This window comes from Oryctolagus cuniculus, chromosome 1 (assembly GCF_964237555.1).
Source record: "Oryctolagus cuniculus chromosome 1, mOryCun1.1, whole genome shotgun sequence".
Taxonomy (NCBI): domain Eukaryota; kingdom Metazoa; phylum Chordata; class Mammalia; order Lagomorpha; family Leporidae; genus Oryctolagus; species Oryctolagus cuniculus.
Genome location: NC_091432.1, coordinates 225,101,070 through 225,116,712, shown reverse-complemented (window position 1 = coordinate 225,116,712; position 15,643 = coordinate 225,101,070). Strand labels below are relative to the sequence as shown.

Here is a 15,643-nt window from a genome sequence, read left to right as displayed (position 1 = left end):
GGACTGCTTTGTGGAGAGGGTCATGAGTAGAACTGAGAGATCTGTCAGGTGGCCATAGCAGCTGCTCAAAAGAGAGGATGGCTGCATAGCAGTAGAGCAATCAGAGAGGGAAAATACATACATTTCAGAGGCAGACTCAGCAGGACTTGGGAACTGATTGGTTCTCAGTAAAGTAGGAAGTAAAGCCATTCATCAAGGTTATGAGAAATGACATGTGAGGTGTGAGGAGGCAGAAAGCATGGGAGAACAAATGTAGCAGAGAAGAGAGTCCTGTTCCCCAATTGAGGTTGTCGACCATGAACTTTAAATGATACACTATCAACTGAATTGGTGACTTTTTTTCTTCTAGGAATACCCAGCATTGGGTACAAGCCCAAGGAAGGCAGGAACGTCAATCTTGTCAAAGAGGTAGGTCAAGAGAAAAGGGTAAGGGAATTGAAGATATCTCCAAAAAGTGATTATAATGGTAGACCACAGAACTTAAGTTGGATAAGGAGGAAAGCAAAGACAGGAGGGCTTTGTAGAGTCAGAATCAAAATGGAGTGAGTGTGGCTAAAAGCTAATTGCAGATCTCTTGCTTCTGTACATATTAGCTTTGCTTGATAATGGCTAAGGGTGTATCTTGTGAACCCATGTGGGCCCAAATTCCCAGGAACTAGGTTGACCGAAATGTATCCTTCACTGTTATCTTAAAACCAAAACTTAGATCTGTTATTGGGTTTGTTAACTGTTATCTTACAACCATATTCTGGTTTTCTTTTTTATTGTTCACTGCATACCAGGGGTTCAGTTTGAAATTGTGAGCCGTAGTGGACAGAAAACTATAAAAAGCTGTGTAACTCGCTGTTGGGGGCCGCATTCTGTAAGGAGTGTCGGTCCCGACCGGTGGCTGCCAATCAGTTGCCTTGTATCTTATTTGTCTCTTATTTGCCTCTCATTTTCAATTCAAAATTCATGTGTGACTATCACTGGTTTTTGTAACATTCTATTTTAGCTGATGAGTGGATGCAACAGCTTTACAGACAGAAAAGGTGGGGCTAATGCACTGGAAGCTCAGTAAGGTTGAAAAACTTGCGAGCATGTGGGAGGTTCAGTTCCTAATTTCTGAGTTAGTGGGTAGTTTGTGAATTTGACAAGATCCAGGATGGGACAACACAAAGTAGATGACTAAAGTTGGGCAGGGAAAGGCCATCAAGAGGCCATGGTACTAGAAAGGATGATGACAAATTTAAAACTAATTCCCCATGAATTAGGAAAGACATTCCTAAGGAGGCAAACTCATTACCATTTATGTATCATATGACTCTAAAATCACCCTTTACATTCTTAACTCCCTGGTTTCTATCTACCCTGACACCCTGGTCTCAGGTCTCTGAGTTGGTGACATGCACCCAGCTCAGCACTGGGCCAGCAATGTAGCCATAGGTGACTGTGAATCATAGCCTCCTCAGCTGATCTGATCACCAGTGGGCAGGACTCCAGCAGTAGCTGCATGGCTCACTGTCCTCGCCTTGCCCACCTTTTTCTCTAACTCTTGAAGCTGAGCCAGAATTCTCTCCTTTTCATCATCAGCCTCTTGAAGTTGGAGATCTGTTAGGCCTTGAATTTCCTCCATGCTCTTTAGATTTTCTTGCAGATAGTGGATTTCATTCTCCAACTGCTGGATTCTTGCATCATGTTGCCTCTTATCAAAATTAATCTGTGAGGAAATCAAAATTCAAGGATGATTTCTGCAAAATTATCTTTCATTTCACTACAAAGTATAATGAAATTTTGTCCTGATGAGTTACTGGTGATTTTATTTCTTGAATGCTCTATAGTATGTATCTGAACATATGCCTCATATCAACACCATGCTCTGGCACCACAATCGCATTCTAGCAATGTGATATGTACCTGCCTGTTATAAAACACCTCTCATTCACGTCTAAAACAAGGAAAAGCATGACTTTGACACAGCTTAACTTGTTCTGAGTAAAAATAACAATGGTACTGCATTTACATGAGAAAGGTAACATCCTAATCTGCTGAAAAACAATATTTGCCAAACACTTCCATCTACCTGCCTCTTGTCCTTCTCTTACCCTTGCTTCAAGGGCTCTCTCACAGGCCCGCCTGAACTCCTCTTGTCCGTGTGCCAGTTCCTCTTGCTGCAGAGCCATTTCTTCCTGGAGTCTTCTCTCTCTAACTTGTGCTTCCTCTCTTTCCCACTGGGAGCGTGCAAGGATTTCACTGAACTGTTTCTGTAAATCAGCAAGACTTTTCCCTAAGATATCTGAAGGACTATGGATTCTGGTAAGGAGAGAAAAAGACAATATAAATGTGATTATTTTATTTTTAAGCCTAGGTGCAGACATGATGTTTACATTTTGTTACTGCTATTTTATCAAATGACTATTGCCACTCTGAGAACACAGGCTCACATCAGGCTAACAACGTTCCCTCAGAGAATAAATGTCCATTTCATATAACTGAAATAATTCTCAGATTTCTTTGGTATTTGTTCTCTATTAGCAACATATAAGCATGCTCTACTTGACCTTATGTAATGAACATTCAAAATATAGTTACTCTTAAAATCTTTATTTCTTTAATAATATCAAAAAGCATATCTAAAATGCAATAGAAAAAAATCAGTGCCAATTAAACAATCTTGTGTCTCAGGCATGGAAACATCATAAAGAGAAGTATACAAAAGGAATCCGCTGTTGACACAACTTAGATAGGGGAGCTCATCATTGAATCTCACACATGCAGCTCTGAGGCTGTGAGGCTGCTGTACACTTGAAGGTCTTAATTTACCCTTACCTCATTTTACCAGTTCCTAATTTCAGTTTTCTCTTTAGCTCATCCACACGAGCTGCCACTTCTTCTGGGCGAATCAAACCATCAACCACACAGTTAAGATGATTCTGGAAATCTGTAAGTTGCTGTTTTAATAAGTCATTGTCATCCTATGAAGGAAGATAAAATGGGGGAGTGTCTGTTATATGCCATTGTATTTCGACTACTAACAAACTACAGAATTAAATTCAGACAATGCCTCTTTCAAGTAAAATGAAACTGCAACAATTTCCCCAATTTATAGACAAAAAGGGTTCTATAGCCTAAGCTGTTGATTGTATTCCCTTTCATACCTACATTCTACCTGAGTGATTAATCTGCCAAACTCAATATTACCTATATTGGAGAATTTAGAATTGTAATTAACTTGTTTTTGTGCCTGTTCTATCTGGAGTCCTCTTATCTATAAACTGTCCTTGGCTCACTGCCCTAAAGCAGCCCCTTCTGTACCTCATTAGATCCCCCTTTATCTGTGATTTCATGTTCCAAGGTTTTAGTTACCTATGGCCAATCATGGTTCAAAAGTCTTAAATGGAAAATTCCAGAAATAAATTCATAGGTTTTAAATAACTTTTATTATAATTTTTTGTTGTTGTTAATCACTTACTGTTCCTAATTTATAAATTAAATCTTATCATAGCTATGTGTATACAAGAAAAAATATGGTTTATAAGGGGTTCAAGTATTATTTGTGGTTTCAGGCTTCCACAGAATTGGAATGTATCCCTATGGATAAGGGAGTTTACCGTAATACCTAATCTTGCCACAGGTGGTCCTACCCAAGACCATTCAATCCACTAACTAGAAAATGGGTTGTCATTCTCTCCATAGTTTGAGCCAAGATTTCAGTACAGCAAATCCCTGAAAAATGACTTGAAAAGATGTCAGTTCAGGGCTGGGTCACACTGAGCCAAATATAATGTCCAGAAAAAGAGCAGTCTTGTTCCTAGAAACTGTTTTCTTTCTTGGGCTAATGTGAGTTTCTTTGGGTTCATGGAAAGTAAATGATTTCTAAGAAAACAAATATAGAACAGGTTTAATTTATACTAATCAAGAAGTTAGCAGGCCATTAACCAATAGGACCTAGTTCTCACTAAAGTAGTCCCACAGCATGGACAACTATTCTGGGAAGCTGACTTCAGTTTCTGCCTTGGAGGACAAAATCCCTGAAGAATTTTAGTTCTTTTCTGTAAGAGATGTATACTGAAGTATTTACAGATGGAATAAAAATGTTTGAGATTTTCTTTAATTTACTTCAGCAAAAAATGGTGGTTTAAATAAAACAATAAATATTGCCAGTTGTTTAAACTGGGTGATGGGTAAAGAGTCCTAAGGCTATTGTCTTCTTTTGTGATCATTTGAAAATTTCCATTAGAAAAAGAAAAATTAGTCCAGTAAAGATCCAGTACATATATACAACTCACACAAGAATGGCAAACATGCACATTTTTAGTACTATCTGCTTTGGAAGTTGAACTAACAGCAATAACAAATTCTTCATTATTAGACTTCCTTAAACAAGAAAAAACGTTTTAGCTGTTGGAAGAACAGAAAATTGGAATGAACTTGGTGTTATTTGTCACAAATCCCCTTGTATGGTTTTTGGAAGCCTTCCCCAACCACATACACTCTGCTGCTGTCCTCCGGGTGGTGACAGCTGCTACCTCAGCCAGCCCAGGGGCCCTGCCCTTACGACTGGGGAGACAGAGCTGAGTGTTGATTCAGGTGCTTTTTGTTCAGACATCTGTCTTCTTTGAAAAAGTTTAATTATCTGGAAAATCCTGTCTACCTGTTTCTCCCAATCTGTTAGGCAGATTATTATGAGAATAGTTGCTAAAAAATTCTGTCATACATTCCCCATAACTGTAAGAATAACTGCATTTTTAACAGCACCCTTTCTGAGAAGGGGACTGTGAAAATTGTTTGCAAGTAAGACATCCCACTGCCATTCACTCTATTTAAATTCCTGGAAAACTATAAGGATACTGCAGTGCAAGAGCAATGTACTGACCTGATGATTTTAGATTAGTCTGGTGACAAATCTGCTTGTAGGAAAAATGCAAGGTACTGCTTTTGCTGAAGAGTTTACAGAGTAGACTGTTCATTACTGACACTGCCTTCGCCTTTGCAACTCAAAGAATGGTCAGATACCCATCTTAGAACCACAGTCACAAAGGAATAGAGGCCATGGTACTGCCCTATCCAGAATTCCCTTTGTTTTTCTTATAATTCAAGTTGCTTACCTATGTGTTAGAGTAGGTTAAGTACCTGCCTAAAGACATCATCTTTGGTTGTCCTATATAAGAATATGTTCTTAAAAAATAAAACTACCTGCAGTTGTTTAAGTTTTGTGCGGAGTTCACTGTTCTCTTGTTCCTTTTCTTCTGAGAACTGGACTTTTCCGAGGGCATCCTTGAGGGCTTTCTTTTCCTTTTCAAGTTCTGCTTGAAGGGCTGACTGTTCTAACTATGGCCATAGGAAGCAATGACAGGAAGTATAAAATACAACAATTTGTGATCCATAAAAAGGTACAAATTAATCCAAACACACATAGGCCCATCAGTTTATCTATGCTTCCAAATTTAAAAAACCCAAGATAACTTTTTCATATGTTGTTTAAGCCTATCACCCTTAACAAACAGTAAGCGTTAGATTCAATTTGGCCAAGATATATCAGAATCTTTAGGGGGTAAGCCCAAGTACCTATCTCTTTTTAAAACAATGCTTGTTTATTCATTTTTTTTTATCTTTTATTTAATGAATATAAATTTCCAAAGTACGACTCATGGGTTACAATGGCTTCCCCTCCCATACCGTCCCTCCCACCAACAACCCTCCCCTTTCCCACTCCCTCTCCCCTTCCATTCACATCAAGATTCATTTTCGATTATCTTAATATACAGAAGATCAGCTTAGTATACCTTAAGTAAGTATTTCAACAGTTATAACGAGTACTCAAACAGTATATTTCACTTTGTGTTTCTATGGGGGTGCAAACGACTGAAATCTTTACTTAATGTACACTAAACTGATCTTCTGTAAAAAAAAAAAAAAAAAAAAAAAAAAAAAAAAAAAAAAAAAAAAAAAGAAAGAAATTTTCAATTCCCAACTTGACTCTCACTGGGATTAAACATGACAATAGGTCTGATCTGATTTCATCATCATTTAAAAAAAATCATCTATTTTTCACTTTATGTTTCTGTTTATTCATTTTTATTTATTTCAAAGGCAGAGTAACAGAGAGGGAGGAAGATATATAGAGAGAGGGAGAGCGAGAGAAGGGGAGGGAAGGGGGAGAGCGGGGAGAGGCGGCGGGGAGACAATATCTTCCATCCACTCATTCACTCCCCAAATGCCAACAATAGCCAAGACCAGGTCAGGCCAAGGCTGGGAACCAGGAGCTCCATCTGGGTATGCCATGTGAGTGGTAGGGCCCCAAGTACTTGGGCTATCAACTGCAGCTTCCCGTGTGTATCAGTAGGAAGGCTGGTAAGAAGCTGAGGTGGGATCCAATCACAGGCACTCTGAAATGGGATACGCAACATCTCAAGGGGTAGCTGAACCTGGGATGCCACAACGCCCACCTCACAAGCACCTACCTTTAAAACAATATCATCTCCCTTCCCTTAGACTAGTATTTCTCAAACTGTGGTCCTCAAATGCCTACATCAAAGTCATTTGGTGTGCCTGTTAAAAATGTAAATGCCTAGAATCCATTTCAGACTAGATGGGTCAGAAGCTCTAGGGTTGGGCCCAGGAATTTGCATTTAGCAAGCTTCACAAGCGATATCATGTAACTGAAGTTTACCCATCAGAAATCTTTAGATCTGTAGATCAGAAGGAGAAGATCTGATACACTCGGTATGTCAATTTGGGGTTTGAAAACCAATCCTGGCAGCCTGTCAGGGGAGGGGGGGAGTGCTCTCTCAATACCAACTGAATTGGTGAAAAGACCAGGCTCTTATAACTTTTTTGTCAAAACTTATGAGAGAATATGAAGGACAACAGAAATACAAAGGATGATCTATTGCAAGCTATTAAGGACTAGCTTGAAAGGAAGAGAATTTACTTGAAAGGAGATGCCATCTAGAAATTTACTTACTACTATTTATTTTTATTATTTTTGACAGCCAGAATGGACAGTGAGAGAGAGAGAGACAGAGAGAAAGGTCTTCCTTTGCCATTGGTTTACCCTCCATTGGCCACCGCGCTGATCCGAAGGCAGGAGCCAGGTGCTTATCCTGGTCTCCATGGGGTGCAGGGCCCAAGCACTTGGGCCATCCTCCACTGCACTCCCAGGCCACAGCAGAGAGCTGGCCTGGAAGAGGGGCAACCGGGACAGAATCCGGCGCCCTGACCAGGACTAGAACCTGGTGTGCCGGCGCCGCAAGGTGGAGGATTAGCCTTTTGAACCGCGGCGCCAGCCTTACTTACTACTATTTAAGTATATGTTTATTATTATTATAATTGTTCTCCCCAAACGTCCTGTTTTTTGAGACTCAATCTTGTCAACTATAATTTTGTAAAACTTGGAATTATTGAGAAACATAGTCCTGATAATTGGCAAGTAATTGATATCTGATAAGCAAATGAACACAATAAAATTACTACAATAAACCAGACCTATTTTTACTTTCTCTTTAAAATCATATAAATTCTATTATTACATGCACTCCCGAGATGATTAAAACTGTTATTTTTACTTCATTTTCATCCAGTATGCACACTCTTTTCCTATGCCAGGCACTGAGAAAACAGAAACAAGCAGATACAATATGGGCATTCACTGAGCTCTGAGTCTCTGGCAGGGGTGTGGACAATCTAAACAGGGATTACTGTACAGATGAAATGATGCCCTGAGCACAGATTATAGGGCAACCAAAGTAGAGTCCTAAATGCAGATTTCCAGCAGGCAGAAGGCAAAAGGTAGAGTGGACTTCCTGGAGGAAGATGCAGCCCATCCTAATCTGATAATGAATGATAATGAATATATTACAACTGGCCTCTGCCTGCATTTCCACCTTTTCTCTCTCACCTGCTTCTCCATCTCTTCTTGCTCCTGGCATCCCATAGGTAAGCTTTCAGCACTGAAAATGCCCTCTTCTCTCTCTTTGCTTCTCCGCCTAGAACACTCACCCCTTGCTCTACCCTCTTTACTCCTGCCCCATCTGCATGGGCAAATCCTACTCATGCCTCAAGCTTCAGCAGAATCATCATTTCTGTAGGGTGGGCTTCCCTGACCACCTAATTCTCTGCCATAGAACGATGTCTTTTTCTTTCACTCACATCCCTTTCACATACTTGACTGTTGCCATGACTCTACACAGTGTCAATGACCACATCAGTACTATTCCTTGAGCATCCATAGCCTCTGGGTTTCAATGGTCAACCAGTAGGTATTTATTAGATGAACAGTATTTCTTCTAATTTGCAGGTATAAACTACTAGATCTTTCAGCCAATCGTAATAGGAAACATAAACTGAAATTTAAAAAACTTTTTTTTTTTTTCAGACTTATTTGAAAGGTAGAGTGACAGAGAAGGATAGATACAGGGAGACACACACACACACACACACACACACACACACACAGAGGGAGAGCGAGGGCGAGAATATATATCTTCCATTCACTGCTTTACTCTTCAAATGGCCACAACAGCTGGGGCTGGTCCAGGCTGAAGCCAGGAGCCCAGAACTGCATCTGGGTCTCCCATATGGGTACTAGGGACCCAAGTACTTGGGCCAGCCACTGTGCCTTCCAAGGTACATTAGCAGAGAGTCAGATTCGAAGTATAGCAGTTGGGACTCGAACCAGTACTCAAGATATGGGATTCCAGTGCTGCAAGTGGCAGCTTAACCTGCTGTCCCACCACAACAGGCCCAGCAAACTAAAATTTAATATCCACTTAGAAGTCTCTTAAAGCTCTTTTGAGAAAGAAAAATTAGAATTTATTGAATATCAGTTACTAGATGCTTTCAAGGCCATCATCTCATTTCACCTTGAACCATTCTACACTGTAGGAAAAGGCTGGGAGGCTCACAGCCACAAATTAAGTTGCCCACATTCACACAGAGCTGGTATTTGAACTCAGAATGCCTTAACTCCAAAAATGTGTCCATTTGCTCCATGTACACTATATTAAAAAGTGTTTAGTCTTAAGATATCCGTAAAGGAAGGATGATCTCCGAAGGACAGGCTACTAAGTTTCTAGTGGCCTGCCTGCTCCTACTTACCTGGGTAAACCTTGTGAGCTTTTCCAGCTCTTCCTTGAGCCGGCTGGCTTCAGCATCCCGTATTTTCAGCTGAGCCTCTAGTTCAGCTTCATAGGCACTGAGATCTCCTTGAGCCTGCTGCAAGGACGCATTCACCTCATGCTGCTCCTGGAGGGCAGTTTCCAGCTCTGCGAGCTCCTGAAAGATTCAGTGTGTTCACCCACGGAACCCTCACTGTGCTGCTTAAGCATCTGCAAGTCGTTCTAAGCAACTTGGGCCTGTAAACCAAATGCTGGTCAGCCAACTCTGACCGCTGCAGAATGTTTTCAAACACAATACGCTGACACCTCAGGCTGTGCATATTCTAGCTGGCAAACAGAATCTTGACTAAATGTAATCAAAGTCAGTAAGGCACCAACATGTTGCTTTCAAAAACCACCACTTGTGTGATACTTTAAATGAGTCTGAAAATCTAAGAAGCAAGACAGGAAGGAAAAAAAGAGACAAAATTTCAGGCCTATTTTTTCATCAGACATTGGACCAAATGGTTTCACATTCATTATGTCATTGTGTCTTTATGATAACTGTGTGACTCGCAGAGTTTTACAAAGGAGGAACTGGAGAATGAACATTTAAGTAAATGCACAGGCCTGAGCAGCTAAGAAAAGAGGCCATGAATCCAGATCTCTGACTCCAAAGCCCACTGTTTCTATTAAAGCCACATACAATATGTTCACTTATTCAAAGAACATGGGACTGGCACTAATATTAAGGATGATAGAGTAACTTAAATTAGTTAACAAGATTATAAGTAGATTGTGATTAGCATACCACAGTTCTGATTCATTTTAGTCCATCTGCTTTTTGTGACTAAACATTATAGCTCTCATCCATTTATCTGGGATCTTAAAAGAAGTAAATCAAACTCTTCTGGATTAAAGAGGAGGTTTCTCCAATAAGAACTTCTATAAAAGAATTTCCCAATGTATAGTCCAAATAACACTCATATGAATCAGTTGGGCTGCTTGCTTGAAAAGCAGATATCACATATAAAAGGATTAATATCCAGAATATAGAAATAATTCCTATAAATCATTAGGACAGAGGATCCAATGGAAAAATGGGAGAAATATATGAATAAGGAATTCACTGATGAGAAAACCAGAATAACAAATAAACAAATGAAAGCTGCTCAACCTCGCTCCAGTAAATAGGGAAAAATTCAGGTAAAAACAAGATATTCTTTTATAGAGAATACAGAGGAACAAATTAAACAAACCATGAAGAAACAATCAGGCAAATCCATAATGTGAGAAAATATACAGAATTAGCAGATGATTCTGTACACACACAAACTATAAGACATTCTTGGGACAACTGGGAAACTTTAAATATGGTTCAGCTAGTCAGTGACACGAGGGAACTACAGCTAATGTTCCTAGATATAATAAACTCTTGTAGCGATGTAGGAAAACATCAGTATTTTGGCCAGCGCTGCAGCTCACTAGCTAATCCTCCACCTTGCAGCGCCGGCACACTGGGTTCTAGTCCCAGTCGGGGCGCCGGATTCTGTTCCAGTTGCCCCTCTTCCAGGCCAGCTCTCTGCTGTGGCCCGGGAGTGCAGTGGAGGATGGCCCAAGTGCTTGGGCCCTGCACCCCATGGGAGACCAGGAGAAGCACCTGGCTCCTGCCATCGGATCAGCGTGGTGTGCCGGCTGTAGCGCGCCGGCCGCGGCGACCATTGGAAGGTGAACCAACGGCAAAAGGAAGACCTTTCTCTCTGTCTCTCTCTCTCACTGTCCACTCTGCCTGTCAAAAATAAAAAAATAAAAATAAAAAAATAATAAATAAAAAGAAAACATCAGTATTTTAAAAAGATGTTTGTTGAAGGGATGATATTATGTCTAACTTTCTAATGTGCAGTGCAAAAAAAGGTATGTGTCTGAAGTGAGAGAAAATACATCAAAAGCTTTTATTAAATGTAAGCGCTCACAGATATTTAATTAGCTATTCTTTCAACTTTCTTATTCATATTAGGTGACAGAAAAGATACCACTTAAAACTCAGCTTGGCAAACATGAAGTCTGATGAAATATTTATTTCCTGAATTTGAAAATTACTGTTTATGTTAGAAAATGTTCTTGCCTTTTTTTTTTTTTTTTAAAGAAAGATCTATTCATTTGAAAGGCAGATTTACACAGAGAGAGATCTTCCATTCATTGGTTCACTTTCCAAATGGCTGTAACAGCCAGAGCTGAGCCAATCTAAAGCCAGGAGTTAGGAGTTTCTTCTCAGTCTCCCACTTGGGTGCAGGGGCCCAAACACTTGGCCCATCTTCCACTGCTTTTCCAGGTGCATTATCAGGGAGCTGGACCAAAAGTGGAACAGCCTGCCTGGACTTGAACCAGCGCCCATATGGGATGTTAGCGTCGCAGGCACGGCTTTACCTGCTACACTACAGTGCTGGGCCCAGTGTTCTTGTTCTTAGGCAACGCATCCTGAAATAATTGAGGGCAAAGGAGTATGATGTCTACAACAGATTCTCAAATAGGAAAAAAAAAAAAACCACTAAAATGTATGTAAAACCATGTAAAAATTATGCTACAAGAGGGAGGTAAATTAAATGTGGCAGAATATTAACTGGTGGTTCCAATAATGAGTTATTTGTAGTATTCTTGCAACTCTCCTGTTAAATTTGAAATTATTTAAAAACAAAAACTTAGGGGGGGGGTCAGTGCTGTGGCGTAGCGGGTAAAGCTGCAGCCTGCAGTGTTGGCATGCAATATGGGTGCTGGCTCGAGTCCTGGCTGCTCCACTTTCAATCCAGCTCTCTGCTATGGCCCAGGAAAGCAGAATATGGCTCAAGTCCTTGGGTCCCTGCACCCACATGGGAGACCTAGAAGAAGCTCCTGGCTCCTGGCTTTGGATCAGTGCATCTCCAGCCATTATAGCCAATTGGAGTAAACCAGCTGATAGAAGACCTCTCTCTCTGCCTCTCCTTCTCTGTGTAACTCTTTCAAATAAATAAATAAATCTTTAAAAATAAATAAAAGTAAAAACCTAAAAAGTTGGACAACACAAAGGTGTTGGCCAGGCTATTGTAGAATGGTAGTGCTCCTCACATATCTGGGGGGAATATAGATTGCTAGGATCCTAGCATCAGTAATTTGACAACATATAGTGATGTTAATTAGGGTGCACATCCTCTCTGACTTACTCTTTAACTGTGATCCTAAGTCCTCATGCTCAAGGAATGTATGAGAACGTTAGGCCCAGCACTGCTCTTGCTAGCAAAGACTGGGTACCACCTAAATGCCTAAAAGGAGACTGAATAAATGACAAATGTATGTCATATACATACAATGGGATGCTCCATACATCAATAAAATTAAGTAAAGCTACACAAAAAATGGGAGAATAAAGGAAGAAAGGAAGTGACCAAAGAATATATATACTATGATATCTTAAATAAGTCTTAAAATCATGGAAGATGATACTACATATTAATTATAGATGTTTACACAAATAATAAAAGAATAGACACGCAGGGAAATGAAAACCACAGTTAGGATTCTGTTACCTCTGGAAGGAGACACACAGAGGTTTTCAAATACATCAGCAGTGTTTTATTTCTTTTTTTTTTTTTAAGATTTATTTATTAATTTGAAAGTCAATTACACAGAGAGAAAGAGAGAGAGAGGTCTTCCATCTGCTGTTTCACTCCCCAGTTGGCCACAACAGCTGTAGCCACACCGATCCGAAGCCAGGAGCCAGGAGCTTCTTTCAGGTCTCCTATGCAGCACCTGGGCCATCTTCCACTGCTTTCCCATAGCAGAGAGCCGGATCACAAGTAGAGCAGCCGGGACTTGAACCGGTGCCCAAATGGAATGCTAGCACTACAGGCAGCAGCCTTACCTGCTACACCACAGCACCGGCCCCTCAGTGTTTCATTTCTTAAGCTGAGTTGTGAGTACATGATGTCAAATGTATATTTTCTTAAATATTTACTATTTAATAAGGGGAGAAATTTTATCTTTCATCCACTGATTCACTCCCTAAATGCCACAACAGCCAGGGCTGGGCCAGGCTGAAGCCAGGAACCCGAAATTCAATTTGGGTCTCCCTTGTAGACTGCAGGGACCCAAGTATTTGAGCCATTGTTGCCTCCCAGGGTGTGCACCAGCAGGAAGCTGGAATTGGAAATGGAGCTGGGACTCAAACCTAGGCACTCTGTTATGGGATGCAGGTGTCCCAAGAACCATCCTAACCATATCCCTCAAATATAATTTTGATACTTTTTATATGCATGAGAAATTTTATAATATTAAAATATATTAATTTAATTTCTGGAGTCAGCCCTCCTTAATATGAAATTTTGGAACCTATGTTTCTCATGCATGATAAAGTTTGCCAAACTAAAACAGAGCAAGTGAAATCTCCAAACAAATTAGGCACAGAAAGGCATAATTTACAACACTGTCTTGTTAGCTGTAAAATAATGTCAAAATTATCAAGCAATAACAGGAATAAGAATGTACTGTGCTTAATTTTGCCAAACAATTAATATTAACATTTAATACAGCATTTGTAATGGTTAAAATTTGATACTCTTTAGTTATTTAACAACGATACCTTTCAGGGATAGAAATACAGCTAAATACTCTGGTCTCAGAATCAGCCCTTAAGGCATTCAGATCTAGCTAAAAAGCCCATGAGAGCATTTCAAGCATGGAAAGCCAAGACACTGTGACAAAAAAATATCCTACATGAAAGATCTCTGTGAGTGAGATCCCAGTGGAAAGAAGGGGCCATCAAAGAAGGAGGGACTTTTCTCTGAAGGGAGGACAGAACTTCCACTTTGACTAGGCCTTATCTAAATAATGTCGGAGTTTGTGGACTCAAGAGGCTTTAAGGGGGCCGGAGCTGTGGCACAGTGGGTTAAAGCCCCAGGCTGAAGTGCCAACATCACATATGGGTGCTGGCTGCTCCACTTCTGATCCAGCTCTCTGCTATGGCCTGGGAAAGTAGCAGAAGATGGCCCAAGTCCTTGGGGCCCTGCACTCACGTGGGAGACCCAGAGGAAGCTCCTGGCTTCAGATCAGCGCAGCTCCAGCCATTGCAGCCATTTGGGGAGTGAACCAGTGGATGGAAGATCTCTCTCTCTCTGTCTTTACCTCTCTCTGTAACTCTTTCAAATAAATAAAAATAAATCTTAAAAAAAAAAAAAAAAGACATCCATAGCCTTGGCAGCTCATGACAAGAGCCTCGGGTGATCACTGACGTCATAAATAAGAGTGTCAATTGTTAAATCAACAACAGGAGTCACTGTGCACTTGCTCCCCATGTAGGACCTCTGTCTTTAATGAGCTGTACTATGAGAATTAATGGTAAAACTTGTCTTCAAACAGTACTTCATACTTTGTGTGTCTGTGTGGGTGCAAACTGTTGAAATCTTCACTTAGTATACCATTGATCTTCTGTATATAAAGATAATTAAAAATGAATCTTAACAAAGAATGAGATGGGAGAGGGAGTAGGAGGTAGGACGGTTTGGGGGTGGGAGGGCGGGCATGGCGGGGAGGAAGAACCGCTATAATCCAGAAGTTGTACCTATGAAATTTATGTTTATTAAATAAAAGCTATTTATTAAAAAAATAAATAAAACGGAAGAGAGAAAAGAAATACAGCTAAAATCATTTTCCTTTTCTTAGCTACAGAAAAAATGATTCCAAATGTATCACAGCAAAAGATGAAGCAGGAAACCCTACCTTTAAAAAGAAGAAAAGCACTACAAAGCTGCTAATATTTCTTTTTTGTCCCCTACTGCTGCAGTGCCACTAACTCCTTTAGCTAACTTAATTGGAACAATCATCTAATTCTGAAGCTCAGAAGAATGGGCAGGAAGAAGTCAGTCATACCTTCCTCATATTTTCTGCGTCCATGGCAACTATTTCCAGCTGGTCCCTTTCATGCTCGACTTGGGTCAATCTCTGCACCAGTGTCTCTTTCTCATCCTGTAGCTTCCTGCATTCATTCTGGGCCTGAGTTGCCTGGCTTTTCACAGCCCCCAGGTATTCCTGCAACCCACTGATGACACCTTCTAAGTCCTTCTTCAGGGCTTCATTTGCTGCTATTTGGCCTACACATGATGGATAAAGGGTAAGAATGTATAAATACTGCATTGTCTTCTTAGCTATTTGTTAGTAGCCAATAAGTGTAAGCTTTTAGTTATTTCCTATGTTAGTTTTCTTTTCAAGATACGATGATAATTTTCTTCCTATTATCCACAGTACAGGAACATTAAAAAGGTATACAATAAAAACAGTATATAATTCAAGGGAAATGCTTACAAAATGACTGATTCATTCTGTAAAACATTTAAATTATTTATAAATAAAAATTTTAAATGTGCAGCAAAACTATGAGTTCTTACTGCTAAATACAAAAAAAAGCACTCAATATACAAGACTAGTCCAAGACTGACAGCATAAACATGGAACATGAAGACTTAAAAATATATACATATATTTACATATACATATCCCATATGTGTCCAGTACTTTATGTACATTATCTTCTTTAATCC

The 15,643-nt window shown here is 40.0% G+C and overlaps 1 protein-coding gene across 9 annotated transcripts in view; it reads right to left on the bottom strand.

The window, feature by feature from the left end:
- CNTRL (centriolin) overlaps nt 1-15,643 on the bottom strand; it is a 108,611-nt gene that overhangs the window by 47,553 nt on the left and 45,415 nt on the right. For 8 of the 9 annotated variants that reach the window (XM_051842356.2, XM_051842466.2, XM_051842453.2 and 5 more), the window contains 6 exons: nt 14,976-15,196; nt 9,079-9,255; nt 5,176-5,310; nt 2,809-2,954; nt 2,085-2,292; nt 1,520-1,699 (listed from right to left, as the gene is read on the bottom strand). In XM_051842356.2, coding sequence (XP_051698316.2) covers nt 1,520-1,699; nt 2,085-2,292; nt 2,809-2,954; nt 5,176-5,310; nt 9,079-9,255; nt 14,976-15,196 — 1,067 coding nt within the window. The remainder of the gene's footprint in view (nt 1-1,519; nt 1,700-2,084; nt 2,293-2,808; nt 2,955-5,175; nt 5,311-9,078; nt 9,256-14,975; nt 15,197-15,643) is intronic. The other variant, XM_051842458.2, reaches the window with a different exon arrangement.